The sequence below is a fragment of the Bombina bombina genome, chromosome 2, assembly GCF_027579735.1.
Source record: "Bombina bombina isolate aBomBom1 chromosome 2, aBomBom1.pri, whole genome shotgun sequence".
Classification (NCBI taxonomy): Eukaryota; Metazoa; Chordata; class Amphibia; order Anura; family Bombinatoridae; genus Bombina; species Bombina bombina.
The window spans coordinates 245,541,617-245,567,346 of record NC_069500.1 but is presented as its reverse complement, the minus strand read 5'-3'; the positions used below and the strand labels follow the sequence as shown (position 1 = coordinate 245,567,346).

At 36.6% G+C, this 25,730-nt stretch overlaps 1 protein-coding gene across 1 annotated transcript in view; it reads left to right on the top strand.

The window, feature by feature from the left end:
* LIX1 (limb and CNS expressed 1) overlaps window positions 1-25,730 on the top strand; it is a 242,414-nt gene that overhangs the window by 76,475 nt on the left and 140,209 nt on the right. The window contains exon 3 of the mRNA XM_053700474.1: window positions 24,160-24,300. Within this exon, the coding sequence (XP_053556449.1) occupies window positions 24,160-24,300 (141 nt within the window). The remainder of the gene's footprint in view (window positions 1-24,159; window positions 24,301-25,730) is intronic.

Sequence of the window (25,730 nt, the reverse complement as noted above, 5' to 3'; positions counted from 1 at the left end):
AGTTACAAGCTAATGGTTAAAAAGCCATACAATATCTGTTTGAATGTAAGGTAAACAGCCTTTCACAAATTTTAATGGATAATGTTTGCTAATATTAACAGGCACACAAATTAATCTCAAGTTATGCTAAAAGATGAGGCTAAAAATCACCTCTAGTGTTAGTATAATGATACACAGCACATAAATGTATAGGCCTTCTGTACATCCCACCGAAAACCTGAGATACCCGTGTTACACCGGAGCTGAGGAATCTGGGTAAAAATACACACCTTCACTTGGTTTACAATTGTAGTGCAAGGCACCTTCATTAACCATTCTGTCAAAAAAAAATTGAATAAGCATAAACATACATGCATAAGTTAACCCAAATAGAATCAAATTGTAGTAAAAAAATGCACTCAAGCACTGAATCCTTTTGAATCCACTTTCATTGATACTTAATATGCAACAGTTTATGTACAGATCTGTTTAGCTTAGCTATCCTCCTGTATTTGCCCAGCAGTGTATTATTAAAGGGACGTGAAACCCAAATTTTTTCTTTCATGATTTAGAAAGAGCATGCCATTTTAAACAACTTTCTAATTTACTTCTATTATCTAATTTGCTTAAAGAGCCATTATACACTCATTTTTTCTTTGCATAAATGTTTTGTAGATGATCTATTTATAAAGCCCATAAAGTTTTTTTGTTTTTTTTTAAATTATAATTTTGCTTATTTTTAAATAACATTGCTCTGATTTTCAGACTCCTAACCAAGCCACAAAGTTTACTTTGAATACCGTCAGCTACCTTATCCAGCTTGCTCCTGTTTGTGTAAAGGGTCTTTTCATATGCAAAAGAAGGGGGAGGGGGGGAGTGTCTTATTTCCCACTTGCAGTGGGCTTTCCAACTGCCTTTTCAACAGAGCTAAACTGAAAGCTTCTAAGTACGTTTTTAAACCATTTTATACTGGATTTTTATATCAGTATCTGTGCATTTTATTCTTTATAGTAGTGTCTATTACATGCAGTTATATGAAAATGAGTGTATACTGTCCCTTTAATTATCTTGATATTCTTTGCTGAAAAACATATCTAAATAGGCACAGTAGCTGCTGATTGGTGGTTGCACATAGATGACTCGTGTGATTGGCTCACCCATGTGCATTGCTATTTCTTTAACAAAAGATATCTAAAGAATAAAGCATATTAGATAATAGACGCAAATTAGAATGTTGGTTAAAATTGTATTCTCTATCTAAATCATGAAAGAAATGTTTTAGGTTTAATGTCCCTTTAATTCTACTGAAAAAGTAATTTGTTGAAAATAATTTAATTTGTTCTGCTGGATTGATTGTGTTGTGCTGTATTTGTAGCAACTGACTTGGTTTCAATCTAATTTATTTTAATAATTGTGGTATTTAACATTATTAGTTATGTCTCTTGTATCAACATAAATTAAAGGGACATAAAATAACATTTTCAAAATTAATATTTACTGTGTCATTTTAAGACACTTCTAAATTAACTTATGTTATCAAATTTACGTTATTCCCTTAGTATTTGTTGAAACCATATGCACATATCCTCATTAGGAACAATTCACTACTGGAAGCTAGCAGGTGATTGGTGGCTGCTCACATATGCCGTTTGTCATTGGCTTACAAAATAAGTTCAGCTAGCCCCCAGTAGTAAATATTACAACAATTTCTTTTTTGCACTTTTATGTTCTTTTAAAAGACTTAGGTCTCTGTCAAGATCTTTTATGTAACAGTTTTAGTTACAGAACATAATGATAGATGAGCTATCTGAAAATCTGTTTGTTAAAATAATTCAATTCATGTGTGACTCTAGATCAAGTGGTAAAAGAGTGACATTTTACAATACATTTTGTGGTATCTGTTTATTTTTTAAATGTATAAATTAGTTTGTTAAATTGTTGCAATCACATTTAGTTTAGTTGTTTTGTATTATACCTGACAAAGACAAATAGTCAGCTGGATTCTATTAGACATAAATTATCTTTGGGATACTTTTCAGATTAGATACATTCAGATGAATTAAGAAGAAGTTTTCTGCTGTTTTTGCAAACTCAGATGACAGCCATGCAAGTGTAGTAATAGGAGGCAGAGTGGTCTGTATTTGTAAACCATTTGTTTCTTGTGATTGCTTTATTTTTACATCTTTATCTAAGCAAATTCATCTTAATATTCTGTCACAGCAATAATGATTTGTAAAAAGAGCAATATCTGTGAAGCACAATAAAGCGAAGTACAATAAAACGAGGTACGCCTGTATATATGTATATAAATATGTGTATATACTTGTGTATTATATATATATATATATATATATATATATATATATATATATATATATATATATAGTGAGGTGGTGATAATCATTAATTAAAAGGCAGGAAAATCAGTGATTTCTGTTGGAACTGCATTTATAGGAACAGTAAACACTTTATAATGACATTTCTGTTGTTCTGCCATAGAATAACATACCAGCCATGTCTTAAAACAAGTTAAAGTGAATGCAAACGTATGACTACCGCCCCAAGGCATTGAATAGACTTTTTAAAATAAGCCCGGGTTTAATTCATAAAATGTTTTATATTTATGTATTTTCACAAATTTTTACCATTGTAGCGCTCCAACGATAAGTCATATTGTCTAATTGATTGACAGATGACGATCCATATAATAACTAATCCTTGTTCCCCCCCCTGGGGCATTCAGCGGCCCAGGGGGAAACAAGGATTAGTTTTTTTAAGAATCATTATTTTCACAAATTTTTACCATTGTAGCGCTCCAACGATAAGTCATATTGTCTAATTGATTGACAGATGACGATCCATATAATAACTAATCCTTGTTTCCCCCCCTGGGGCATTCAGCGGCCCAGGGGGAAACAAGGATTAGTTTTTTTAAGAATCATCATCTGTCAATCAATTAGACAATATGGCTGGCGGGAGAGCTGCGCTTATCGTTGGAGCGCTAAAAAGGTAAAAATTTGCGAAAATACATAAATATAAAACATTTTATGAATTAAAGCCGGGCTAATTTTTAAAAGTCTATCCAATGCCGTGGGGCAGTAGTCGTACGTTTACATTCAATTTTAACATCCTTTTTTCTGCAATTATTTATCAATAGCCAACGTCCACCCACCATTTGCCTGATTTGACAGAGCCTATCAGGGCTTTAGTCTGCAGGCAAGAATGCTAGCTCTGGCTATAATGTTATTATAGAGAGCATTGCTTTGCTGTTGTTATCAGTTAACACCAATTAGGGATAGATATGTAACAGGGTTAGCCTTGAGAAGTCATTAAAGTGAATGTAAAGTCAACTATAGCCGTTAACGGAATATTCTTAAGCAATACAAATTAGGGGGACTTTAATTCATCGTTTTTCATTTTTGTAATTCTAATAGTTAAAAATACCTTTTTCTATTCATCTTTATACCACGCTTCCTCCGCCCGCCATATTGTCCCTCTCCTTGAGAATGATTGACAACAACGATTGCCAATCCAGTTTTGCCCCTTGGTGTGTTAAACCCCTTTTTTTTAAATGTCATACGGTTCTTCTGCGCATGCATTAGAACATAATCTCCAGATTCAGAAGGGATGCGCGTTCATGCGATGCGCATGCTCTATAGCACACATTTGGAAACTGAGGATTAAACAACGATCGATCACCTGCAAGTAAGTATCGGCCTTCTATTGACACTGTATATTACGCTTGAGAATATTGAAATGGGCATAGAGCATCTCCAGAGTTGGTATTATTTAATAACTATTTATTTGAGAATGAAATAACCATTAAAACAAAGAAATAAAGAATACCTTTTTTTACTAAAATTGAAAGAGTTATAATTCAATAGTATTTGATAATATATGTATAGGTTTGAAAGTTAAAATTGATAGAATGAGGATGCTAACAGTAAAATAAACCGAATTACAATGGAAATTTTATATGTATGAAATAAAATGAAAAATCTAGCATAAATAACATAAACAATAAGTAAGATTTTAAATTATATTATTATTAGTTAAGGATCAATAACTTACAGCTTTTTATATGTAATACAAAAAAAGGAAATTGCAAAAGAGTAAATAAAGAAAAATCTTTTTTGTGATTGTTTTAGATAGTTATCAGCAGATACAACATTATTTTTAGAGATATAAATATATATATATTGAATAGGCTAATAAACATTAGCATATAATGTGTTTTAGTATAAGCTATTGAAATGTGATTTTGAATTATTATTATTATTATTATTATTATTATCGGTTATTTGTAGAGCGCCAACAGATTCTGCAGCGCTATAAACAAATGCGGAGTACAACAAAACAATTATATGGATCAAATGGGTAGAGGGCCGTGCCAAGAGTCGCACTGCTGTAGTCAGCTCTTTAGAAGGTGATCTACAAACAGCTCGACTCTTAGGCTTACATGCTAAGGGGGTTCAGGGGATAGCGATGGAGGAGAGGAACTATAAAGAAAGGTTAGTGTAGGTTGTATGCATCCCTGAACAGTAGAGTCTTTAGGGAGCGCTTGAAGGTTTCAAACTAGGGGAGAGTCTTGTGGAGCGAGGCAGAGAATTCCACAAGATGGGAGCCAGTCTGGAGAAGTCCTGTAAACGGGAGTGTGATGAAGTAACAAGAGAGGATTAGAGTAGGAGGTCATGAGCAGAGCGAAGGAGACGGGAGGGAGAGTATCTGGAGACAAGGTCTGAGATATAGGGGGGAGCAGTGCAGTTGAGGGCTTTGTATGTCAGAGTGAGAATTTTATGTTTGATCCTAGAGGCAAGAGGAACCAGTGAAGGGATTGGCAGAGAGGTGCAGCAGATGAAGAGTGATGTGTAAGGAAGATGAGCCTGGCAGAGGCATTCATTATGGATTCTAAAGGAGCTAGGTGGCAGGTGGGGAGACCAGAGAGGACAAAGTCGCAGTAATCCAGGCGAGAAAGGATGAGCGAGTGGATTCAAATCTTAGTTGTGTCTTATGTAAGGAAGTGTCTAATTTAAGAGATGTTTTTAAGGTGGAAGCGTCAGGCTTTATCCAAGGACTGAATGTGAGGAGTGAAAGAAAGATCTGAGTCAAATGTGACCCCGAGACATCGGGCATGTGGGGTAGGGGTAATGATGGAGTTGTCGACAGTTACAGAGAGATTAGGGTGGAGATTTTGAAAGAAGGGGGGAAAATAAGGAGCTCAGTTTTGGAGAGATTTAGCTTGAGGTAGTGAGAGGACATCCAGAAAGAGATGTGAGAAAGACAGTTAGTGACACGGGTTAGCAAGGAAGGAGATAAGTCTGGTGCAGAGAAGTATATTTGGGTGTCGTCGGCATACAAATGATATTGGAAACTGTGGGACTTTATTAGGGAACCTAGTGATGACGTTTAGATTGACAAGAGAAGGGGACCGAGGACAGAGCCTTGCGGTACTCTGACAGAAAGTGGTGACGGGGCAGAGGAGGCCCCAGAGAAGGCTACACTTAAGGTACGGATTGACAGGTAGCAAGAGAGCCATGAGAGGGCTGTGTCACAGATGCCGAAGGATTGGAAGGTTTGGAGCAAAAGAGGGTGGTCAACAGTGTCAAAGGCTGCGGACAGATACAGGAGGATAAGCAGAGAAAGGTGGCCTTTTAAATTTTGCTGTAAGTAGGTCGTTGGTAACCTTAACAATTGCTGTCTCTGTGGATTGATAGGGACGAAATTCAGATTGCAGTGGGTCAAGGAGGGAGTTTGATGTAAGGAAATGGGATAGGCGTGCATATACTAGTTTTTCAAGAAGATTTGAGGCAAGAGGGAGGAGGGAAATAGGGCGGTAGTTGGATGGGGAGGTAGGATCAAGGGAAGGTTTTTTGAGGATAGGTGTGACTAGTGCATGTTTCAGAGATGAGGGAAATATACCGGTACTGAGGGAGAGGTTGAAAATGTGTGTGAGTATAGGGGTAATGGTAGCAGAGAGGGAGGGGAGTAGCTGTGAGGGGATAGGGTCAAGGGGACAGGTAGTGAGGTGAGAGCGCAGTATAAGTGCCAAAACTTCTTCCTCAGTAACAGGGGAGAATGAGCTAAGTTTAAGTCGATTTTGTAAATGAAGTGAATAATACATTTATACTTACACGGCAAAATTGAGATTACCAAGATGCGGAGATCAGTATTATTCTGCTGCGTTCGCTGAAAGAATAGTATTCAATGAATGCATTCATTTATTGAATACTATGTTGTGCTGTAAGTATATCGGATTTTAACACATGTGCAGATAAAGAGCTCCACAGGTGCACGCTTCAGACATACCATACTATACGCCACCCTGTGAAGAAGACGTAAGTGCCGGCTGGGAGGAGTCAGATCGAAATCAGAATAAAGTTAGTGTTTAAAATATATAATGAAAGTTTTTTTTTTTTCAAAAAATAAACTTAGCGGCTTGAATACATATGTGTACAAGAAGTATTAGGAGGCTTCAGCTGTTGGAAAATTGACATTTACTTTAAGGTTCAGTGTAAGTTCTGGGAATTATAAATTGCTCAATTTTCAGAGCTACTTTATATGAAAGATGGATAAATAATGAAAATATATTGTAAAGTTCTTTCATTTTGCATAAATAAACATTTTATATACAAATCTCAAGGTGTTTAGTGTCCATTCAAAGGGACAGTGAGCGTTATAAAAATAAAATGCAGCAAAAAAGCTTTAACAACAGCAATTCACAATACCCCCTGAGAAGTAATAAAAACATTTGTTTTAAATCTTTATTCTTTTTGTCTGTGTGTGTGTATATATATATATATATATATATATATATATATATATATATATATATATATATATATATATATATATATATATATGTGTGTGTGTGTGTGTGTGTATTAATGTGGTAGCTTCTGTTAGACTGTGAGCATGCTTATGAGGGAAAATCAGTAATAGTAGAAGGTTTTATATTCCTTGTGTACTTCTATAGCAGGCTTGTCAAACGTTTATGGTAGGGCTAAACTGGAGATGGAGTTTAATTTGGTTTTAGCCCTATGCTAACACAGCTGTCACAATTAAAATGTGAGAAAATGAAATGTCACAGGTTAGGGTTAAGTTAGGGTTACAGTTAACCCTTGGCTTCTAGAGGTGGGGGCAATGTATTGTTGATAACTTTATTACCTTTCCAAAATCTGGGACATTTCAAATACTGACATTTTAATTGCAAATTTTCAAATGCTGTCACATTGTAAGGGACTGTTGTTAATCAACAAATGATAGTTTTGGTTTGATGGTTCCTTTTAAATATTATTTTCAAGGAAGGTTGTTAATATGGAAGTAGCCCTGGGTCAAGCCAAAGTTAGCCCCCCATCTTCTTTCAGGTTTTAGGGGCATACAAAATTAGTACTTTCCTCCATTTCCTTCTGATACATTTTTAAATTTAAGCATAATCCTTAATAACTACATATTATTATTAAACTAATGATTAGAGTATAAAATACACTTAAATTGATGCCACAGCTTCTTTGTGTTTTGAATAAATGGGTTTGAAAAAAATGTATATTGTTTTCCAAGAGACAACAAAAAGATAATAATATTTAATTACTTATTTAATGAAGAATTGTTTTGCAATTGTTTTTCTAAAACTCCGTTAAATTTGCTCATTTTTAAAGCAGTATTTCTGTACACCTGTGCTGGATGTTAGAGATATCTATTGGTACAACTGTTTTCACAGACATCAATCTGTACCTTCTCTGTCTTTTAAGCCAGTGTTTCTTAAAAGGATAGGAAAGTCAAAATTAAACTTGCTAGAATTAGATAGAGAATACAATTTTGACACTTTTAAAATATCTTCTATTTCAAATGTTCTTTGTTCTCTTGGTGTCCATTGTTGAAAATGAATATGCACATATCCTGCATTAGTGGGAGCTAGCTGGTGATTTGTGCCTGCACATATTTGTCTCTTGTGATTGGCTAACTAGATGTATTCAGCTAGCTGCCAGTAGTGCAATGCTGCTCCTTCAGCAAAGGATAACAAGAGAATGAAGCAAAGTTGCTAATAAAAGTAAATTTGAAAGTTATTTAAAATTATATGTTCTATCCGAATCATGAATTTAATTTTTGGGGATTTCTGTCCCTTTAATTCCAGTACTCATGGAATCCTAACAGGATAGATTTGCATTATTTCCCTGCTGAGTACAGTTTAGACTGTCATATACTGAATACCCAAGAAGAGTTAAAGGGACAGGAAACCCCAAATTTTCTTTCATGATTTGGATAGATCATACAGTTTTAAAAATCTTTCCAATTTACTTATTTTATCAAATTTGCTTCATTCTCTTGTTATCCTTTGCTGAAGAAACAACATTGCACTACTGGCAGCTAGATGAACACATCTAGTTAGCCAATCACAAGAGACAAATGTGTGCAGGCACCAATAAGCAGCTAGCTTATTCTTTTACAACAAGGGATACCAAGAGAACAAAGTACATTTGAAAATAGAAGTGAATTTAAAAGTATCTTAAAAATGCATGCTCTATCTGAATCATGCTCGCCTTTCCTATCCCTTTAAACACTAGTGTCTTACTCCATAATCTATTGTGGGAGTTGGAGACATAGTCCATCTTAGACTCATCTTAGAATATGTTCACAAACAAGCTGTTTGTAAATGTGTTTGTGTTTATCCCATAGAACTGTTAAATCTCAAATCACCTACTTTAAAGTAAGGGCGAAATTGATTTGAAGTTTTGACAAACCAATATTTAATAAAAGCCACTGCTCACATATTACTAATGTTTGCTAGTCAGGGAAAGTTACTAGATCATTCAGTGTCAAACATAAGTAAAACTTAAAGGGACATTATACACCCCAAAAATAATGGCTAATTAAATGAAGCATACAAAGAAGATAAAGTTTGTCATTGACATGTATTATCAACACGGGGAGACTAAATTAGTTACAACTCCAGTATCAGGAGGGGGTAAGACTCTTACACTAGTGCGGTATAGGGCTATATTATGTGTTCTATACAGATCCCAGCATAAAGCTCACAGCGCTCCCTGCAGGGCTTGTACATTCCTCTGCTTTAGAGACTGCTGTGAGCTTTATGCTATGATCTGTATAGCACACATAATATAGCCCTATACCGCACTGGTGTAAGAGTCTTACCCTTCCTGATACCGGAGTCCATGAAGCAAGTTGCTGCGATCATCAGAGGAGCAAGTCTCTGCAAATACCAGCCACCTAAGATTCCTCTGAATATAAACTGACATAAAAGTGCAAAAAAAACCTCTGCCTCCCTTTTGGCACAAAGAACATGCTGGAGTGATGAGACCGGTACCGCCGTCATGTAGAGACAAGTATACAAGTCTGGGTTCTGGTTAGAGCAATACATAGTACACTGGAGCACACAGCACACCCCTAAAATTTCAACCCGGAAATCAAATGTTTTCTTTTAAGTAGCACTCATCAATAAATTAAAAATAAGGCAGGTAATCCCCTCCACACATTGTCTGAATACATGGCCCCTGGAAAGTGATTTTAGTCTGATAGATATAAGAGGGAGCCTTTTATTATCCCTATGAATCATGCATAGCGCTCACAGCTGTCCCTACAGGGCTCGTACTAGTTAGGGAGTGTGGGAAACATGCTTGCTCTGTAGCCTAGTCGTATTACGGACGTATTCTTATGTAGTTACATTACTTCAAACTTTCTCATCATTTTTAGGCACTTTAGCAGCAAAATTTATAATACATGTCAATGACAAACTTTATCTTCTTTGTATGCTTCATTTAATTAGCCAATATTTTTTTGGGTGTATAATGTCCCTTTAATTTTGAAAAAAAATAAAATAAATTGTGGACCTCCGGCAAATGGCAGGGTATGTCAAAAAATGGTTCAGTGGGGGTCTAAATTACATATTTATATTGCAATTTTTTGTTATTGCTGTGAAGATGCATATGAACGTTTTTTTTTTGTTTAGTGTCCCTTTAAATCTTGACATTTAGTGTTCCAGGAGTCTCAGGAAAATGGAACAAAACAACGAAACTACACGTTTCAATACTGAAAATGTGCATTCTAAACAATACTGAACTTTATATTGCGCCAGATATCATACAGTATGTTTAGCTACAAAATTAAATAGAAAATGTAGACCAATTCAACATTAATATAAAAAAGTAATTTACAATAATGCTATAATGAACAAACGTTACAACTATATTGTCTCAATTTGTTGATCCCTAGTATTGTACTAATCTTGTTAAACAAGGCTAAATGGGGTTGCTTGTATATGTCCAACTGTATTATTGCCGGGGGTCATAGATCTATACTAAGAAAACATCTCATAGAGTATCTCATTACAACCTGACCCCTCTGGATTGTTAAACTGTACTGAAATCTAGAGAATGTTTTTAATTAATGCTGTCTGTGATACATCGAAAGCTATTCTCTGTGTGCATAACATAAATCCATCATAATGACACATGTCCTGCTCAGCAAGAGAAAAGAAAATCAGAGGATACTAGTAGATCAAAGAACAATGCAGTTACATTTCTACATGGTGGTTGGAGGTCTTAGGCAGAGTTAATGTATATGGTGATTAGAATCTGGAGTAAACAGTTGTAGAATCCTCAGATATATTATATATATAATATATATTTATTATACTAGGAAAATATAAGGCAAATTTAATTCAAAAGAAAACATAAAAGTAGTACCAAATAAAGGACAAAGTAAGTTATAGGGAAATTAACGAGCACAACAAAAGTTGCGTTATTGAACCCTCTATAGCGCAGCCATTACAAGTTTTCAAACAGCCGGCTTGTGCGTGCTATATGGCTGCCTTGAGCTCCATACCGCACACAATACAAGCGCTGTTTTGACATGCTCGTCAAGGGGCGTATTATGGCCTAGGCCAACAAGGCCAGAGCCTAGTGCAGCAGATTTGGGAGGGGCAGCACATCTGCCCTATCCTCCCTCTAAAAACCAGCATACAGTACAGTGAGCTATAAAGTGCAGGCTTTTAGAGAGAAGACAAGGCACGTGCTCTGATTAAGGTTGCTTTTCACAGGCAGTGCTCCTTTAAACCGTTGATTCATTTAAACCGTTGATTCATTTAGTCTCTCTCTCTCTCTCTCTCTCTCTCTCTCTCTCTCTCTCTCCCTCCCTTCATTCTTTCCTTTCCCTCCCTTTTCTCCCCTCCCCTTCTTTTCTCTCCATTCTCTCAGGGAGAAAATGGTATGATAATTCTCATCATCACCTGCTCCTCGCATGCCTTGTATGGATAAATTCCTTAAATCACCCCTCCACACTAAATCTTCACCTCCAGTTATGGCCTCAAGATCCAAAGATCGGAAAAACAAAAATGCAATGGAAACTCTGGTAGATATCCACCAGGAGTCAGCTAATACTTCACGGATGACAGATACCACAGACACCCAAGCATTAGTGAGCAACATCCTAGAAGCCCTAACTCCAAAGCTTGAAATGTTGAAGACAGATATTAAACAAGATATTTCCAACCTCACTACAGAGGTTAGACAGTTCGCCAATAGGATCCAGGAGGCCGAACAGAGAATCTCGGACCTGGAAGATCTGACGGCATCTCAGGAAAATAAAATAGAGAGCAACCTGTCTAGTATCACGAAACTGCAGAATAAGATTGAGGACCTCGAAAATTGCTCCAGAAGGAACAACATCAGAATTATTGGGGTCCCTGAAAATTAGCAGAATGAGGATCTCGACAAGTTGCACTCTATTACTATACCTCAGCTACTTAAAATCACTAAACCTGACTCCCCGATAACCATCGAGAGAGTGCATAGGTTGGGTATACCCAATTCTAAGGACACAGTGAAAGCGAAACCAAGACCAATTATTGCTAATTTTTTAAACTTTCAACATAAAGTTCTGATAATGCAATATTATCGGAAAAATCAACCCCTGGTTATAGACGGCGCAAAAATCTTGATATTTCAAGATTTCTTATACGAGACGTCTATGAAGAGGAAAGATCTCTCCCCACTCTGTAGCAAATTGATAAATGCAGGTATTCAGGCGACATTAATGTACCCGGCCACTTTAAAGATTACAAACAAGCGAACAAAGCAAAGCTCAGTCCTCTCACTCAGATATAGGCAAAAGCAGCAGTCGTAATAGTATAAGCACAAGTCTTGGTGCTATTTATAAATGATGCTATGTAGCAAATGGACTTATGACAGTCACAGTCCGAGAGTTCCAATAATAGGATTATCCCCCTTCGGTGTGGTAATAGTAAAATGCAAGTAATAGGCAAACATACCTGCGGGAATACTCACTATCGATGTGATGGAGCAAGGGTCGATGTCCGTCGGAGGCTGTGTATATCAGCGCGGATGGTGCCATGTCAAGCTCCTCCTGTGTGACGTCAGAGAGGGAAGCGGTCTTTTTGAAATACTCACTACTCCGAAGGGGGTTCTTCCATATAGAACGCTGCTAATGGCAAAGTGTGATGTGACAAGTCGATTCCATTTCTCTGGGCTAGCTCGGCCACGAATTACAGGTACAGAAAGAGCAACAAGGAGATGCAGGAATCTTGAACCAAGTGTATTTATTCAAGCTTAACGGTGTGAGGCACAAAACAGTGTGCAAGGCTTTCAAGTACCTGAGGAAGCAGTGAAATTTCGAGAGGTTAAGAACATTTCCCTAGCCTAAAACAGGGATAAGGGTACTGTCATGAGAGTACTTATGGTTGTTTTTTTTTCTCTTTTTGTCTTTTTTATTATGATTAAAAATGTTAAGTTATCATGTGATACTGCCTTATGGGTTTAAATGGCTTTTAAGGGACTCCTTCCTTTCTTTATTTTTTCTGGGGGGCTTTTTTTTCCCTTCTTTGCTTTCTTCTCTCCTTCATCTCTCTTTCCCCCTTCCTCCGCACTTGTGGTACCAAAAAAAAGAAAGGAAAAAGGAAAAATTTTTTTTACTTTTTTCTGTCGGATCACCACCCCCCATATATTTAGACTATGTCTAAGGCCAACTCGGTGATTTTTACATCATGGAACGTTGGTGGCTTTAAGTCTCCGATTAAATGGAAATCGATAATATCATACCTCAATAAACTAAACACAGATATTGCCTTCCTCCAGGAAACACACTTGAATGCAGACGAAGTGGTAAAACTGAAGATGGCTTGGGTAAAAGAGGTTATAGCGGTGCCAAGTCTGGCTAGGAAGAGAGGCCTGGCAATCTTATTGGGCAAAAAGCTTAATTACAGCATTTTATCCATCACTACAGACACAGAGAGTAGATTTTTGTTGGTAAAAATAAAAATAAACAAATTAATATTTACTTTGTGCAATCTGTATGCGCCAAACGAATATAATTCTGAATTCTGGGACTTGATACAATCAAAAATTCTGCAGCTTAAGGAGGGGCTTCTCATTATGGCAGGGGACTTTAATAAGTCGCCCCAGTATCCATTAGACAGGCTTAGAAAAGGCCCTAACAAAGCTAAAACAAAAAATGTGCGAGTATACCTGTCAGAACATTGGTTCAGTAGAAAATCCCGGCATATTCTGGGAGGCAGCGAAAGCTGTATTAAGAGGGGACATCATAGCTTACAAAGCTATACTGAAAAAAAAACATAGGCAAAGGGAGGAATAAACTTTCAGTTTCTTGATTAACGCGTACAACCGTTATTTACATCAAACAACAAAAGCTAACTGGGATAACTATACTCGAGCTAAAAAAGAACAGGATACCTATATCCTCCAGACATCATCACACAAGGAGCTCATATCCCAGGCAAAATTTTATAGACATGGCAATAAAGCTGGTAAGCTCCTATCCAACATAGCCAGAAACAATAAAAAATCAACGCTTATTGAATCAGTGAAGGAGGCAGGTAAAATATTCAACTCAGTGGAGGGCATTCTAGAGGTTTTCTCCAAGTATTATAAGGATCTGTATTCATTCAAAGAGTCATCCGAACGGAACAAGGCGGAGTTTTGGGAGAAGATAACGAGTTTTACAAAATTATAGCCCCAGAGTTAACTACCCACCTAGCAAGATTGTTTCATTATTTTTTTATAGAGAATAAACAGATCCCATTAAATTTTGCAGCTTCCCAGACTATTCTGATTCCTAAACAAGGCAAAGACCCTCAGGGTAAGGAATCATACAGGCCCATTGCCCTACTCAACACAGATTATAACATTTTCACATCCATACTGGCAAAAAGACTTCAAACAATTGTGAACGATATTATACACAAGGATCAGGCAGAGTTCATTCACAACCGCAACTTAGCATCTAAAATTAGGGAGGTATTTCTAGTAGTGGATTACTTTAAGGATAAGGTAGGTGTAGAGTCAAGTTCGGACGCAGCAATTATAACAATCGATGCAGAAAAAGCTTTTGACTCTATTCATTATGATAATCTGCTTTCCTCACTGGCTAAGTTTGGCTTTAGCGGAAACATTTTGAAGTTCATAAAGAATCTCTATAATAACTTGTATAGTAAACTTTTAGTCAATGATATGGAATCCCCATTGCTCACCTTAGAGAGAGGCACGAGACAAGGTTGCCCACTTTCACCGCTACTATTTGATATCTCGATCGAACCTTTGGCAACGCTGATCCGACAAGAAATAGAGGGAATTAAGATTGGGAAATATTAATTGAAGTTAGCTCTATATGCAGACGACATTTTGGTCTATATCTCTAACACCTTGGAGAATATCCCAAAACTCCTATCCTTGATTTATTCGTTTGGCTCATTCTCAGGCTACAAACTTAATACAACAAAATCAGAACTTTTTTGGCTGAGGCAAAATGAGAACTCACTTCGAGAAGTACCATTCAAAGTAGTTGATAAATCATTTAAATACCTCTGTATAACCATCTCCCGAAATCCACTAGAATGTACAGTTTAAATATAATCCTGATCCAAAATAAAACGATTGAAATGATGAGGACCTGGCAGAATTTCTCTATCTCTCTATCAGGGTGGATTGCCCTATATAAGATGGTATTGCTCCCAAAAATCCTATATGTTCTCCAGAACGTCCCAGTTACACTCAAATCTAAAGAGATTAAAGAGATGAATAAAGCTTTATGCTACTATATATGGCGTAGTAAAAGACCAAGAATCTCTACTGAAAAACTTACTCTACCCCGGCATGAAGGCGGCTTAGCTTTCCCAGATTTGAAACTCTATAATCTAGTATTTTTGAATCACATTGCCATAGACTGGATTGTAAATAGTAACTATTTTACCAATAATATCTTAGAAATAAATCTTACCTATCCATTCTCTCCAGTAGCTCTCATGCACTGCTCATTAAAAAAGATCCCTAAGCAGGTCAGACAATTTAAATCTATTTTTATGGTAATTCAAACCTGGTGTAAACTAGGCTCAATATTGAATTTCCAACATACAATCCCTAGGTACCAATTAATTGTTGGCAATCCAGAATTCCAGGAGGGCACACAAGCCTTTGTTTTTATTTCTTGGGAAAAAGCAGGTCTCAAATTTATGGACCAATTAATAGATCACCAAAACCATTGTATTAAATCTTTTGATTTATTGAAACAAGAATTTAGAATAGGCAATGCAGATTTTTTTTGCTTATCTGCAAATACGACAATATCTATTCAAATTAGTTTCTCTGTATGATTGGATCGGGTCCTGGGGGAAAATCGACAACTGGGCACTTTTAGCAAAAATTGGTAAACTATCGGTCTCACCGTGGTATAATCTACTGGCCTCACGGAAGGGTGAGGCTTTTCGTTTGAATCTGGCTAACAAAGGGAATGGATTAATTACAGACAGAGACATAGATTCAGAATTAGTTACACAATCATTGGCAATTTCCCTTCAAACCACCCTTTCATCAACATGGCGAAAGGCCCACTTTAGGCTGCTGAATCTAACATATTACACTCCTTTTAAGGGACAAAAATGGCATAATTACAGCTTTAATAAGTGCCCAAAATGCAATCTCCTAGCAGCCGATTTGTTGCACATGATTTGGGAATGCCCGAAGATAAATCAGTTATGGCTCAAGGTTAGATTCTGGGTCACTAAAGTTCTGAAAATTAAAGGCGCCGATATTACAATAGTTAGAATAATTTTTTTAAAAGGGCAGACAAACCTTCAGGGCTCCGAAAAGATAGTCAATACTATAATTCTGGCGGTTAGAAATTTAATATTTAAAAATTGGAAAGTGAAAGGGACACCGGGTCTCTCAGAAATCAAAAACTATGTTAAAAAGCAATGCATCATAGAACAATATGATACAGATATGAATATAGAGCATAATTTGTTTTTTTAGGAAAACATTCCCCCCCAGGAAATAGATCAGTTGATATATCCTTTTAGAAACTCTGAAGTTGTATTGCTTGGAATTTGGTAATATAGGCTAGGGGTGCGGGGGGAGGGGAGGGTTGGTGAGGGGTATGTATCCCCCTTTTATTTTTTTTTATTTTTTTTTGTTTAGTTGGTTGTTTTGAGGGAGAACCAGCAGAAAACTCCATCATTTGCATGCTGACTTTTACAGTTAAACTCTGACCCCAGTGATCTGTACGTTTAACGACAACCCATTTATTTGATCAAGGGCCTTTCCAGTTGGCTATTTAATTAATTGCTTTGTTTTACAAACCAGGTGGGCCCAGGCTAATTTTATTTCTAAAAACTGTTGGTAATACTTAGATATCCAACCTTAGGGGGCGCTAGAGAAGAACTGAAAAAATATATTGGTTAGTTCAATATTTTTAAACAACACTATATAATTTAAATCCACAATAATAAACCACAAAATTTGTGGTAACTTAGCTGAGTCCTTGTCCAAGGGTGTAAGATAAATAATCATAAATGTCCTATTTTATTCTTCAGTGGTGTTGATTCGTCTAAACATGGCATCCAGATAAGGTCAGTGGTGTGATGACCCGATATAATGAGCAGCTCCTCTCATATGATATAGTACAAAGATACAAAAATCTGTGAAAGGAATCAAAAAGAGAGAGGGCGCCCTCTCTCTTTGTGATTCCTTTCACAGATTTTTGTCATTTTATTTCTACCTTTGTTTGTTTTTACGTATAACTCCTCGTGAACAAAATATGTTTGCTTTTCTCTTGAACAATTATGTTTTATTTAGTCTGCGAGTTGAACCATGTGTACTTTGGTGAGATGTTTATTTTTTCTTTGTTTAACCTGATGGAATGTAAATAAAGAAATAAAAAAAATAAAAAAAGTTTAATTACTTGAATGATGGCAATTACTGTATGTTGTTGCATGTGAAGGGTAGTGATTGTTTCATAGTGTATTCTTCTTTCCCTCCCTTCCTCTTCTCTCTCTTCTTTCCCTTTCTCCCTCCCTTTCTCCCTCAACTCCCTTCCTTCTTTCTTTCTTTCCCTCCCCTCTTTCCCTCCCTCCCTTCTTTCTCTCAACTCTCTTGCTCCCTTCTCTCACTCCTTTCTTTTCCTCCCTCTTTTCTCCTCTCTCTCCCTCCCCACTTTTCTCTTCTCGTTCTCTCTCTCTCTCTCTCTCTCTCTCTCTCCCTCCCTTCATTCTTTCCTTTCCCTCCCTTTTCTCCCCTCCCCTTCTTTTCTCTCCCTTCTCTCAGGGAGAAAATGGTACGAGATCAGCCAATAGAATTTCAGTAGCTCTCATCCTATTTGCTGATTTGAACAGCCAATAGGATTTCAGTAGCTCTCATCCTATTAGCTGATTTGAATTTCCAAAATTAAATCAGCCAATAGGAATGCAAGGGACGCCATTTTGAATTGCTTACCCGGCATTGAGGATTCAGTGTACGGTAGCGACCGTATGAAGAGGATGCTCCGAACAGGATGTCTTCAGGATGGAGCTACTCCGTGCTGCCGGGATGAAGATAGAAGACGCAGCCGGGATGAAGATAGAAGATGCCACCTGGATGAAGATGGAGCCATCTGGATAAAGATTGAGCCGCCAGGATGAAGATCCTTCAAGCGGGACTTCAGCAACTGTAAGTGGATCTTCGGGGGTTAGTGTTAGGATTTTTTTAACTTTTTTGGGCCATTTTTTTTTTTAGTTTAGAGTTTGGGCTTTTCGTAAAAGAACTAAAAGGCCCCTTTAAAGGGGCATTACAACAGAGCTAAATGCTCTTTTAAGGGCAATGCCCATACAAATGCCCTTTTCAGGGCAATGGGTAGCTTAGGTTTTTGTTAGAGTTAGGTTTTTTATTTTGGGGGGTTGGTTGGGTGGTGGGTTTTACTGTTGGTGGGGTGTTTGTATTTTTTTACAGGTAAAAGAGCTGTTTAACTTAGGGCAATGCCCTACAAAAGGCCCTTTTAAGGGCTATTGGTAGTTTATTGTAGACTAGGGTTTTTTTATTTTGGGGGGATTTTTTATTCTTCTAGGGCTATTAGATTATGTGTAATTCTTTTTTTGATAATTTTGTTCGTTATTTTTCGTAATTTAGTGTTTTTTATTTTTTGTAATTTAGTCTTTTTTATTTTTTGTAATTAGATACTTTGTAATTTTTAAGTAGTGTTAGGATTTTTTTAATGTGTAATATAGTTTTCTTTAATTGGTAGTTAGTTTAATTTTAGTTTAATAGTTATATTAGTTTAATTGTTAGTTTAAACTTAGTTTTTTTAATTTGATAGTTAAGTTTTAATATAATTTAAGATAGGGAAATTGTAATTTGAATATAAAGTTAGGGGGGCCTTAGGTTTAGGGGTTACTAGTTTAAATTAGTTTATTTTGTTGTGGGGGCTTGCGGTTTAGGGGTTAATAGGTTTATATGGGTTAATAGGTTTATTATAGTGGCGGTGGTGTAGGGCTTAATAACTTTAGTACAGTGGGGGCGATGTGGGCGGACGGCAGATTAGGGGTTAATAATATTTAAATAGTGTTTGCAACGCAGGGGGCAGCGGTTTAGGGGTTAATAACTTTATTATAGTGGTGAAGATGTCGAGGAGCGGCGGAATAGGGATTAATACATTTTATTAGTGGCACTGATGGAAAATTGTTTAAAATTACATGCCCTATCTGAATCATGAAAGTTTATTTTGGACTAGACTGTCCCTTTACTATAGTATTTATGATGCGGGAGGGCCTCAGTTTAGGGGTTAATAGGTAGTTTATGGGTGTTAGTGTACTTTGTGACAGTTTAGTTATGAGTTTTATGTAACAGTTTTGTTGTGTAAAACTCATAACTACTGCTTTCAGATTGCAAAACGGATCTTGTAGTTATAGGCTGGAACGCAAGCTTTTAAGCCAGAATGCAAAACTTGTAATAGCTGCGCTATGGAAGTCCAATGGAAAAACATAATTTTACGCCTGCGGCACTGACGTACAGTTATACCGACAAGACTTGTAATGGCTGCAGTGCTGTTTTAACCATGAAATTACAATTTTTTCAGCGTTAAAACCCGAACGCAAAACTTTTAATTTACCTGTATGTCAGCAGACCAGCTTTCTACAGAATAACTCGGTAGACAGTGCTTGCACTTCAGCTGAGCTGGGTGGTAATGTGCAAAATAAAGTATCATCATTTAGTATCTATACACTTTAAATAGGAATTTAAGCAGAGGCTCTATATTTTTTTAGATATTTGAGTCTTTTATGCCTCATGATTGTGAAGCTGATTCCTGTCTTTAGTACTGCATGGAGCAGGTACTTAAACTATATTCCTAAATTTATTCCATCATTCATAAAGAAGAACCAAAAGTACAGCTTCAAAAGCATCAATGCAATGTATTAAAGTGAATTCATGGATTTGAGGAATAATACTAGAATTTATCACTGTAGACGAATGAAGAGTTCTGGTCAAACTGTCATACCAAATCGTAGTTATTTCAATGCCCTTCTAATTGGCCTACCTTGTATTAAGTTATGCCTACTCCACTCTATTGTAAAACCCTTTGAAAGGCTTATCTTTTTCACCACCAGTAACTATTTAACTGCCCCTTTTTGCCAGTCACTTCATTTGATTCCATTAACCTCCAGAACCAAATTCAAAATTGTAACCTCATCTCACCTATTTGCCTCCTTTACTTGGTGTCTGACCTATGACTTATTGACCCTGTGATCTCCACCTCACACTATCTTCAGAACTTCTCTTGGGCTGCATTTATTCAGTGAAATTTTCTCAATTATTCTGTTAATATATTCCACAGCTTTCAAAGCTTTAAATTCTTAATCAGACCTACCTATTCAGAGAATCATTCTTCCATATCACAAAGATCTACACTTCCAGTACTAGCTACGCCCACACCATTTATTTTCACATCTTACAGTGAAAGTTTTCTAGAGATCAGTCCCATCTATTCGTCCTGTCGCATCATCAATCGTTGTTTTGTCTTTACTGAACCTCATTTATAGTGCTGCAGAATATAATATGGCATTACAAATAAAGTTAAGTACTTGACTCAAATCAATCAATCAACAAGTCAATCAATTTTTTTCATAATAATATTATATGTAGTAGTAGTAATAACAGTACTTACATTTTTCTCCTAAAGCACCACAGGTTACAGAACATTAAGCAGTGGAAATGCACATTTGTTACAGCATATAACATTACATTACAAAAAGTACACAGACAAATATAGAGAAATAAGCACATGAGAGTCCTTCTCAAATCAGAAGTTACCATGTTACTTGTACTTTATGGACTGGAACAAACTGGGTTATAGACATGTGAAGGAATTACAACAGAAATAATCGTATAATGGTATTATATGATACTGACCCAGCTACCTGGGTAAGACCCAGGTCTTGTATAATCAAGGAATAGTGAGTAACATAGTAAACAGTTCAGAGTAGAAGTGGAACAAACAAATCAGGCCAAATAGGAAACAATATATTAGTGAGAAAGTCCAAGTCTTCAACAGCCAGTATGAATGGTACAGAATAAGAGAAGCTGAAGTAAAATCAACAAGCCAAAGTTCAGGCAAAAATCAGGCGTCAAATCACAATGCAGAAGAGTAGCCACAAGGAGAAGCCAACAGGATAACACACAGAAGAAGTTGGACCCATATAGACTATCAACAAATGTGCAAGATAGAAAGTAAACCATGCCATAAATATGCACCAGGTTTGCACCAGAATGTATGCACAGAATGTATGCAACATAAATGTCAAAAAAGTGGTGCAATAGAAAGTGTGAGAAAATTATGCAAAAAAACAAACTTAGATTTAACTGTTGCGTGCAATCGATAAGGTGTTTATTATCAGAGGTAGCACCGTATTAAAAGTTGAAAGAAAAAAGGTTCACTTGAGAGCAATTGAATTTAACACATTACCAGGGTGCTGAATAGTAACTCAGATAAAGTCAATAGAAAACAGCACTCACTGGACTTAACAAAAGGTGCAAAAAATGCCACTATTGTACATAATTAGACATGTACATATGTATTAATGTATTTATATGTGTATTTACAGACACATATATAAACATATAAACACATAAATAGATATGTATACATAAATATATATATATATATATATGTGTGTGTGTGTGTGTGTGTGTGTGTGTGTGTGTGTGTGTGTGTGTGTGTGTGTGTGTGTGTATGTGCATTGGAGCCCTTTGCAGTTAAGTAGCTGAAAACCTAAAAAATTATATTTATGCAATATTTATATTTAATAAAGTGTTTAACTGTGTTTGTACTGTATATATATATATATATATATATATATATACAGTATCTCACAAAAGTGAGTACACCACTCACATTTTTCTAAATATTTTATTATATCTTTTCATGTGACAACACTGAAGAAATGACACTTTGCTACAATGTAAAGTAGTGAGTGTACAACCTGTATAACATTGTAAATTTGCTGTCCCCTCAAAATAACTCAACACACAGCAATTAATGTCTAAACCGTAGGCAACAAAAGTGAGTACACCCCTAAGTGGAAATGTCCAAATTGGGCCCAATTTTCCCTCCCCAGTGTCATGTGACTCGTTAGTGTTACAAGGTCTCAGGTGTATTAAATTTGGTGTTATCACTCTCACACTCTCTCATACTGGTCACAGGAAGTTCAACATGGCACCTCATGGCAAAGAACTCTCTGAGGATCGGAACAAAATAATTGTTGCTCTACATAAAGATGGAATAGGTTAAAAGAAGATTGCCAAGACCCTGAAACTGAGCTGCAGCACGGTGGGCAAGACTATACAGCGGTTTCACAGGACAGGTTCCACTCAGAACAGACCTCGCTATGGTCGGCCAAAGAAATTGAGTGCACGTGCTCAGCGTCATATCCAGAGGTTGTCTTTGGGAAATAGACGTATGAGTGCTGCCAGCATTGCTGCAGAGGTTGAAGTAGTGGGGGGTCAGCCTGTTAGTGCTCAGACCATACGATGCACACTGCATCAAATTGGTCTGCATGGCTGCCGTCCCAAAAGGAAGCCTCTTCTAAAGATGATGCATAAGAAAGCCTGCAAACAGTTTGTTGAAGGCAAGCAGACTAAGGACATGGATTACTGGAACCATGTCCTGTGGTCCGATGAGACCAAGATAAACTTATTTGGTTTAAATGGTGTAAAGTGTGTGTGGCGGTAACCAGGTGAGGAGTACAAAGATAAGTGAGTCTTACCTACAGTCAAGCATGGTGGTGGGAGTGTCATGGTCTGGGCCTGCATGAGTGCTGCCTGCACTGGAGAGCTACAGTTTATTGAGGGAACAATGAATGCCAATATGTACTGTGATATACTGAAGCAGAGCATGATCCCCTCCCTTTGGAGACTGGGCCGCAGGGCAGTATTCCAACATGATAACGACCCCAAACACACCTCCAAGACGACCACTGCCTTGCTAAAGAAGCTGAGGGTAACGGTGATGGACTGGTCAAGCATGTCTCCAGACCTAAACCCTATTGAGCATCTGTGGGACATCCTCAATCGTTTGCGAGATACTGTATATATGTGTGTGTGTTTGTGTGTAAAGATATATATTGTATCAAAATACAATCATATATATATATATTTAGAACTATTTATTTGTGAATAAATAGAACATTGGAATGTGAAATATTATTTCAGGTCGGGTTAGCAAACTTGAGAAAACGCAGAATTTGAGAATCCTATGTGTGACGTGTCCATTACTTCCTGTCACAGCCCTAAAAGGGGGCTGGAGGAAGGTTAATCTAGACCCAGTCCTCAGGACCCTTAATAGGCCAGATATTCATTAAATCTTAACTAGAGCACAGGTGAAATAATCATCTAACCCCTTCTTTTTCATATAGAGTTTAGGAACAAAAAACACACACTTTTTTTCCAACCTTGTTTATTAAAGTTATAATACTTTTATTTTAATGAAATGGTTTCTACTCACTTATAACAGGCCATCAGAAAGGCCTAGAGACTCTCAAAGACCACTAGTTTTAAAGTCCAGAAGCCCCTCTTTACAATAAAGGCTCTATATAAGTTTTAATACTATAATAGTGATTGCCTGGTGTGAATAAATGTGCATTTAATTTATAAGAGACTCATGGGAGCGACTATTCGCTCATCACATTTACATATCTATACCCGAAAGCCCTGATTTATATGAGGGTAACCCCTTCTTCTTTTTGACTATAGAGTTTAGAAAACACAAACACACAATTGTTTGCAGCCTTGTTTATTAAAATTTTAAGAAAAAATGTAAAATAAAATTCACATATGCTGCAGAGTTCTCACATGTCATGATATATACATAAATAGCAGTATAGTTTTAATCTGCTGGGTCTGCTGAAAAAAAACAATATATAATATGTGTGGGTTTATCATTAAAAATGGCCTACAGTGGGGAATAAATGTGAGCACCTAAACTCGAAAATTGCTTGGCACAAGGGGTAGAAATGGCTCAGCAGTTAAGACTGCATGCAATTTTATAATTCCAAGTGTTTTGTGTCGCTTTATAGTTATTATTTATACAAAATAAATATGATTTAAAAACAGCACTTAGTGATATATTTTGAATATTTTATTTCCATGTTCTTTTAACTAATTTATGTTTATGACTTTTTCGGTTTGCTCTGTCAGTATTGGTGATGTTGATTGTTAGTTGGGGAAAGCAGTGGAATTATTTCAAATAATGTTTCGCAACCATTATAAACTTCATATCAGAACTTCTGATACAGTATGTTTCCCAATATTTATTATATATTATATTATGATTATTAATATATATTCATTTCCTTATATTCAGATTGTAATCTATAAAAATTTTCTTTTTTTCTAGTGTTGCTTAAGTAGAGCAGAAGCTCGACGAGATGCAGCTAAAGTGGCACTAATAAATTCCCTCTACAATGAGTTACCTTCCCGGAGAATCACAAAAGATTTCATTATAAAAAGTGTTCAAGAAGCCGTCTCTTCTACCAGTGTAAGTCTGAAGCTTAATGTACTTTAATTTCAAACTGTGATAATATTGCATAAAATATATCTTTGCTAGTTATTTTTGATGACCTATTATAATAGTCTAGAGACCTCCTCATTCACCTAGATATGTCAAGCCCATTGGTAACCTTGTAACCAGAGGTAAGTGCAGGGGGGGGGGTGGCGTGGCAATCAGCATACTCCTATACAATCACAGACATACACAAGCAGACACAAACATATAGACACACACATTTAATCAGACACACACCACACATATTCACACACAGGCACACACATACAGACACACATGCAGACACAAACATATAGACACACACATTCAATCAGAGACACATACATATTCACACACAGGCACACACATGCAGACACAAACATATAGACACACACATTCAATCAGAGACACACACATATTCACATACAGGCACACACATACAGACACATGCAGACACAAACATATAGACACACACATATTCACACACAGGCACACACATACGCAGACACAAACATATAGACACACATATTCACAACACATACAGGCACACAAATACAGACACACACACATGCAGACACACACACACACACATGCAAACACACAGATGCAGACACAAACATATAAACACACACATATTCAATCAGACACACACATGTCATGCACACATATAACTCTCATATAGGCACACATTTTCACACACACAAGCATACACATGCAGATACACACAATCAGACACACACACAGTCACACAAACACACAGAAATCTAAGGGAGGAGTCAATACCCCCTTTTTTTTAGCAAATACTGAAGCACTGAGAATCTAATTTTTTTTTACATGGAGTGAATACCCCACCTTGCTCTTTTTGCTCTTATATCCAATGAGACCCCATTTTTAAAATGATGTGCAGCTCATGTTTAAAAACAGTCCTCTTGCTGTAAATGTTTTAACTTGTATTATTATAATTGTGGCATTTCATTTTTAATTCACTCCCTGAAGCATTTCTGCCTATGCTGATTATGAAGATGAAGATCTGAAGACATCACAATAAAGGATAAATACATACATGATATGCTTGTTATTAGTTTTGAATTATTTTCCAGGACTAAGAGTTGAACAAGGCAAGAGATACCAACAACTTGCTTTTGCCTAGCACTGACATAGACCTGAAGCAACATAATTATTTGTATAATGCATAATACAATATCACAGTAAAGATATGGTTGGGGTAAATCCTCATCTACCCTATATAGTCACATCCTAAAGGTCAATCCAGATTATTGTTCCGTGCTTTCATTTTGAAGAGTTTGGCTTTGTTCATTCTTAAACATTAAAATCAAATGCTGTGAATATGCTCGTGGTCATAAAATGAGCGCTTAATTGAGTCATCAGAGAACTGTGAAAATGCATTCAGAGTTCCTTCCAAC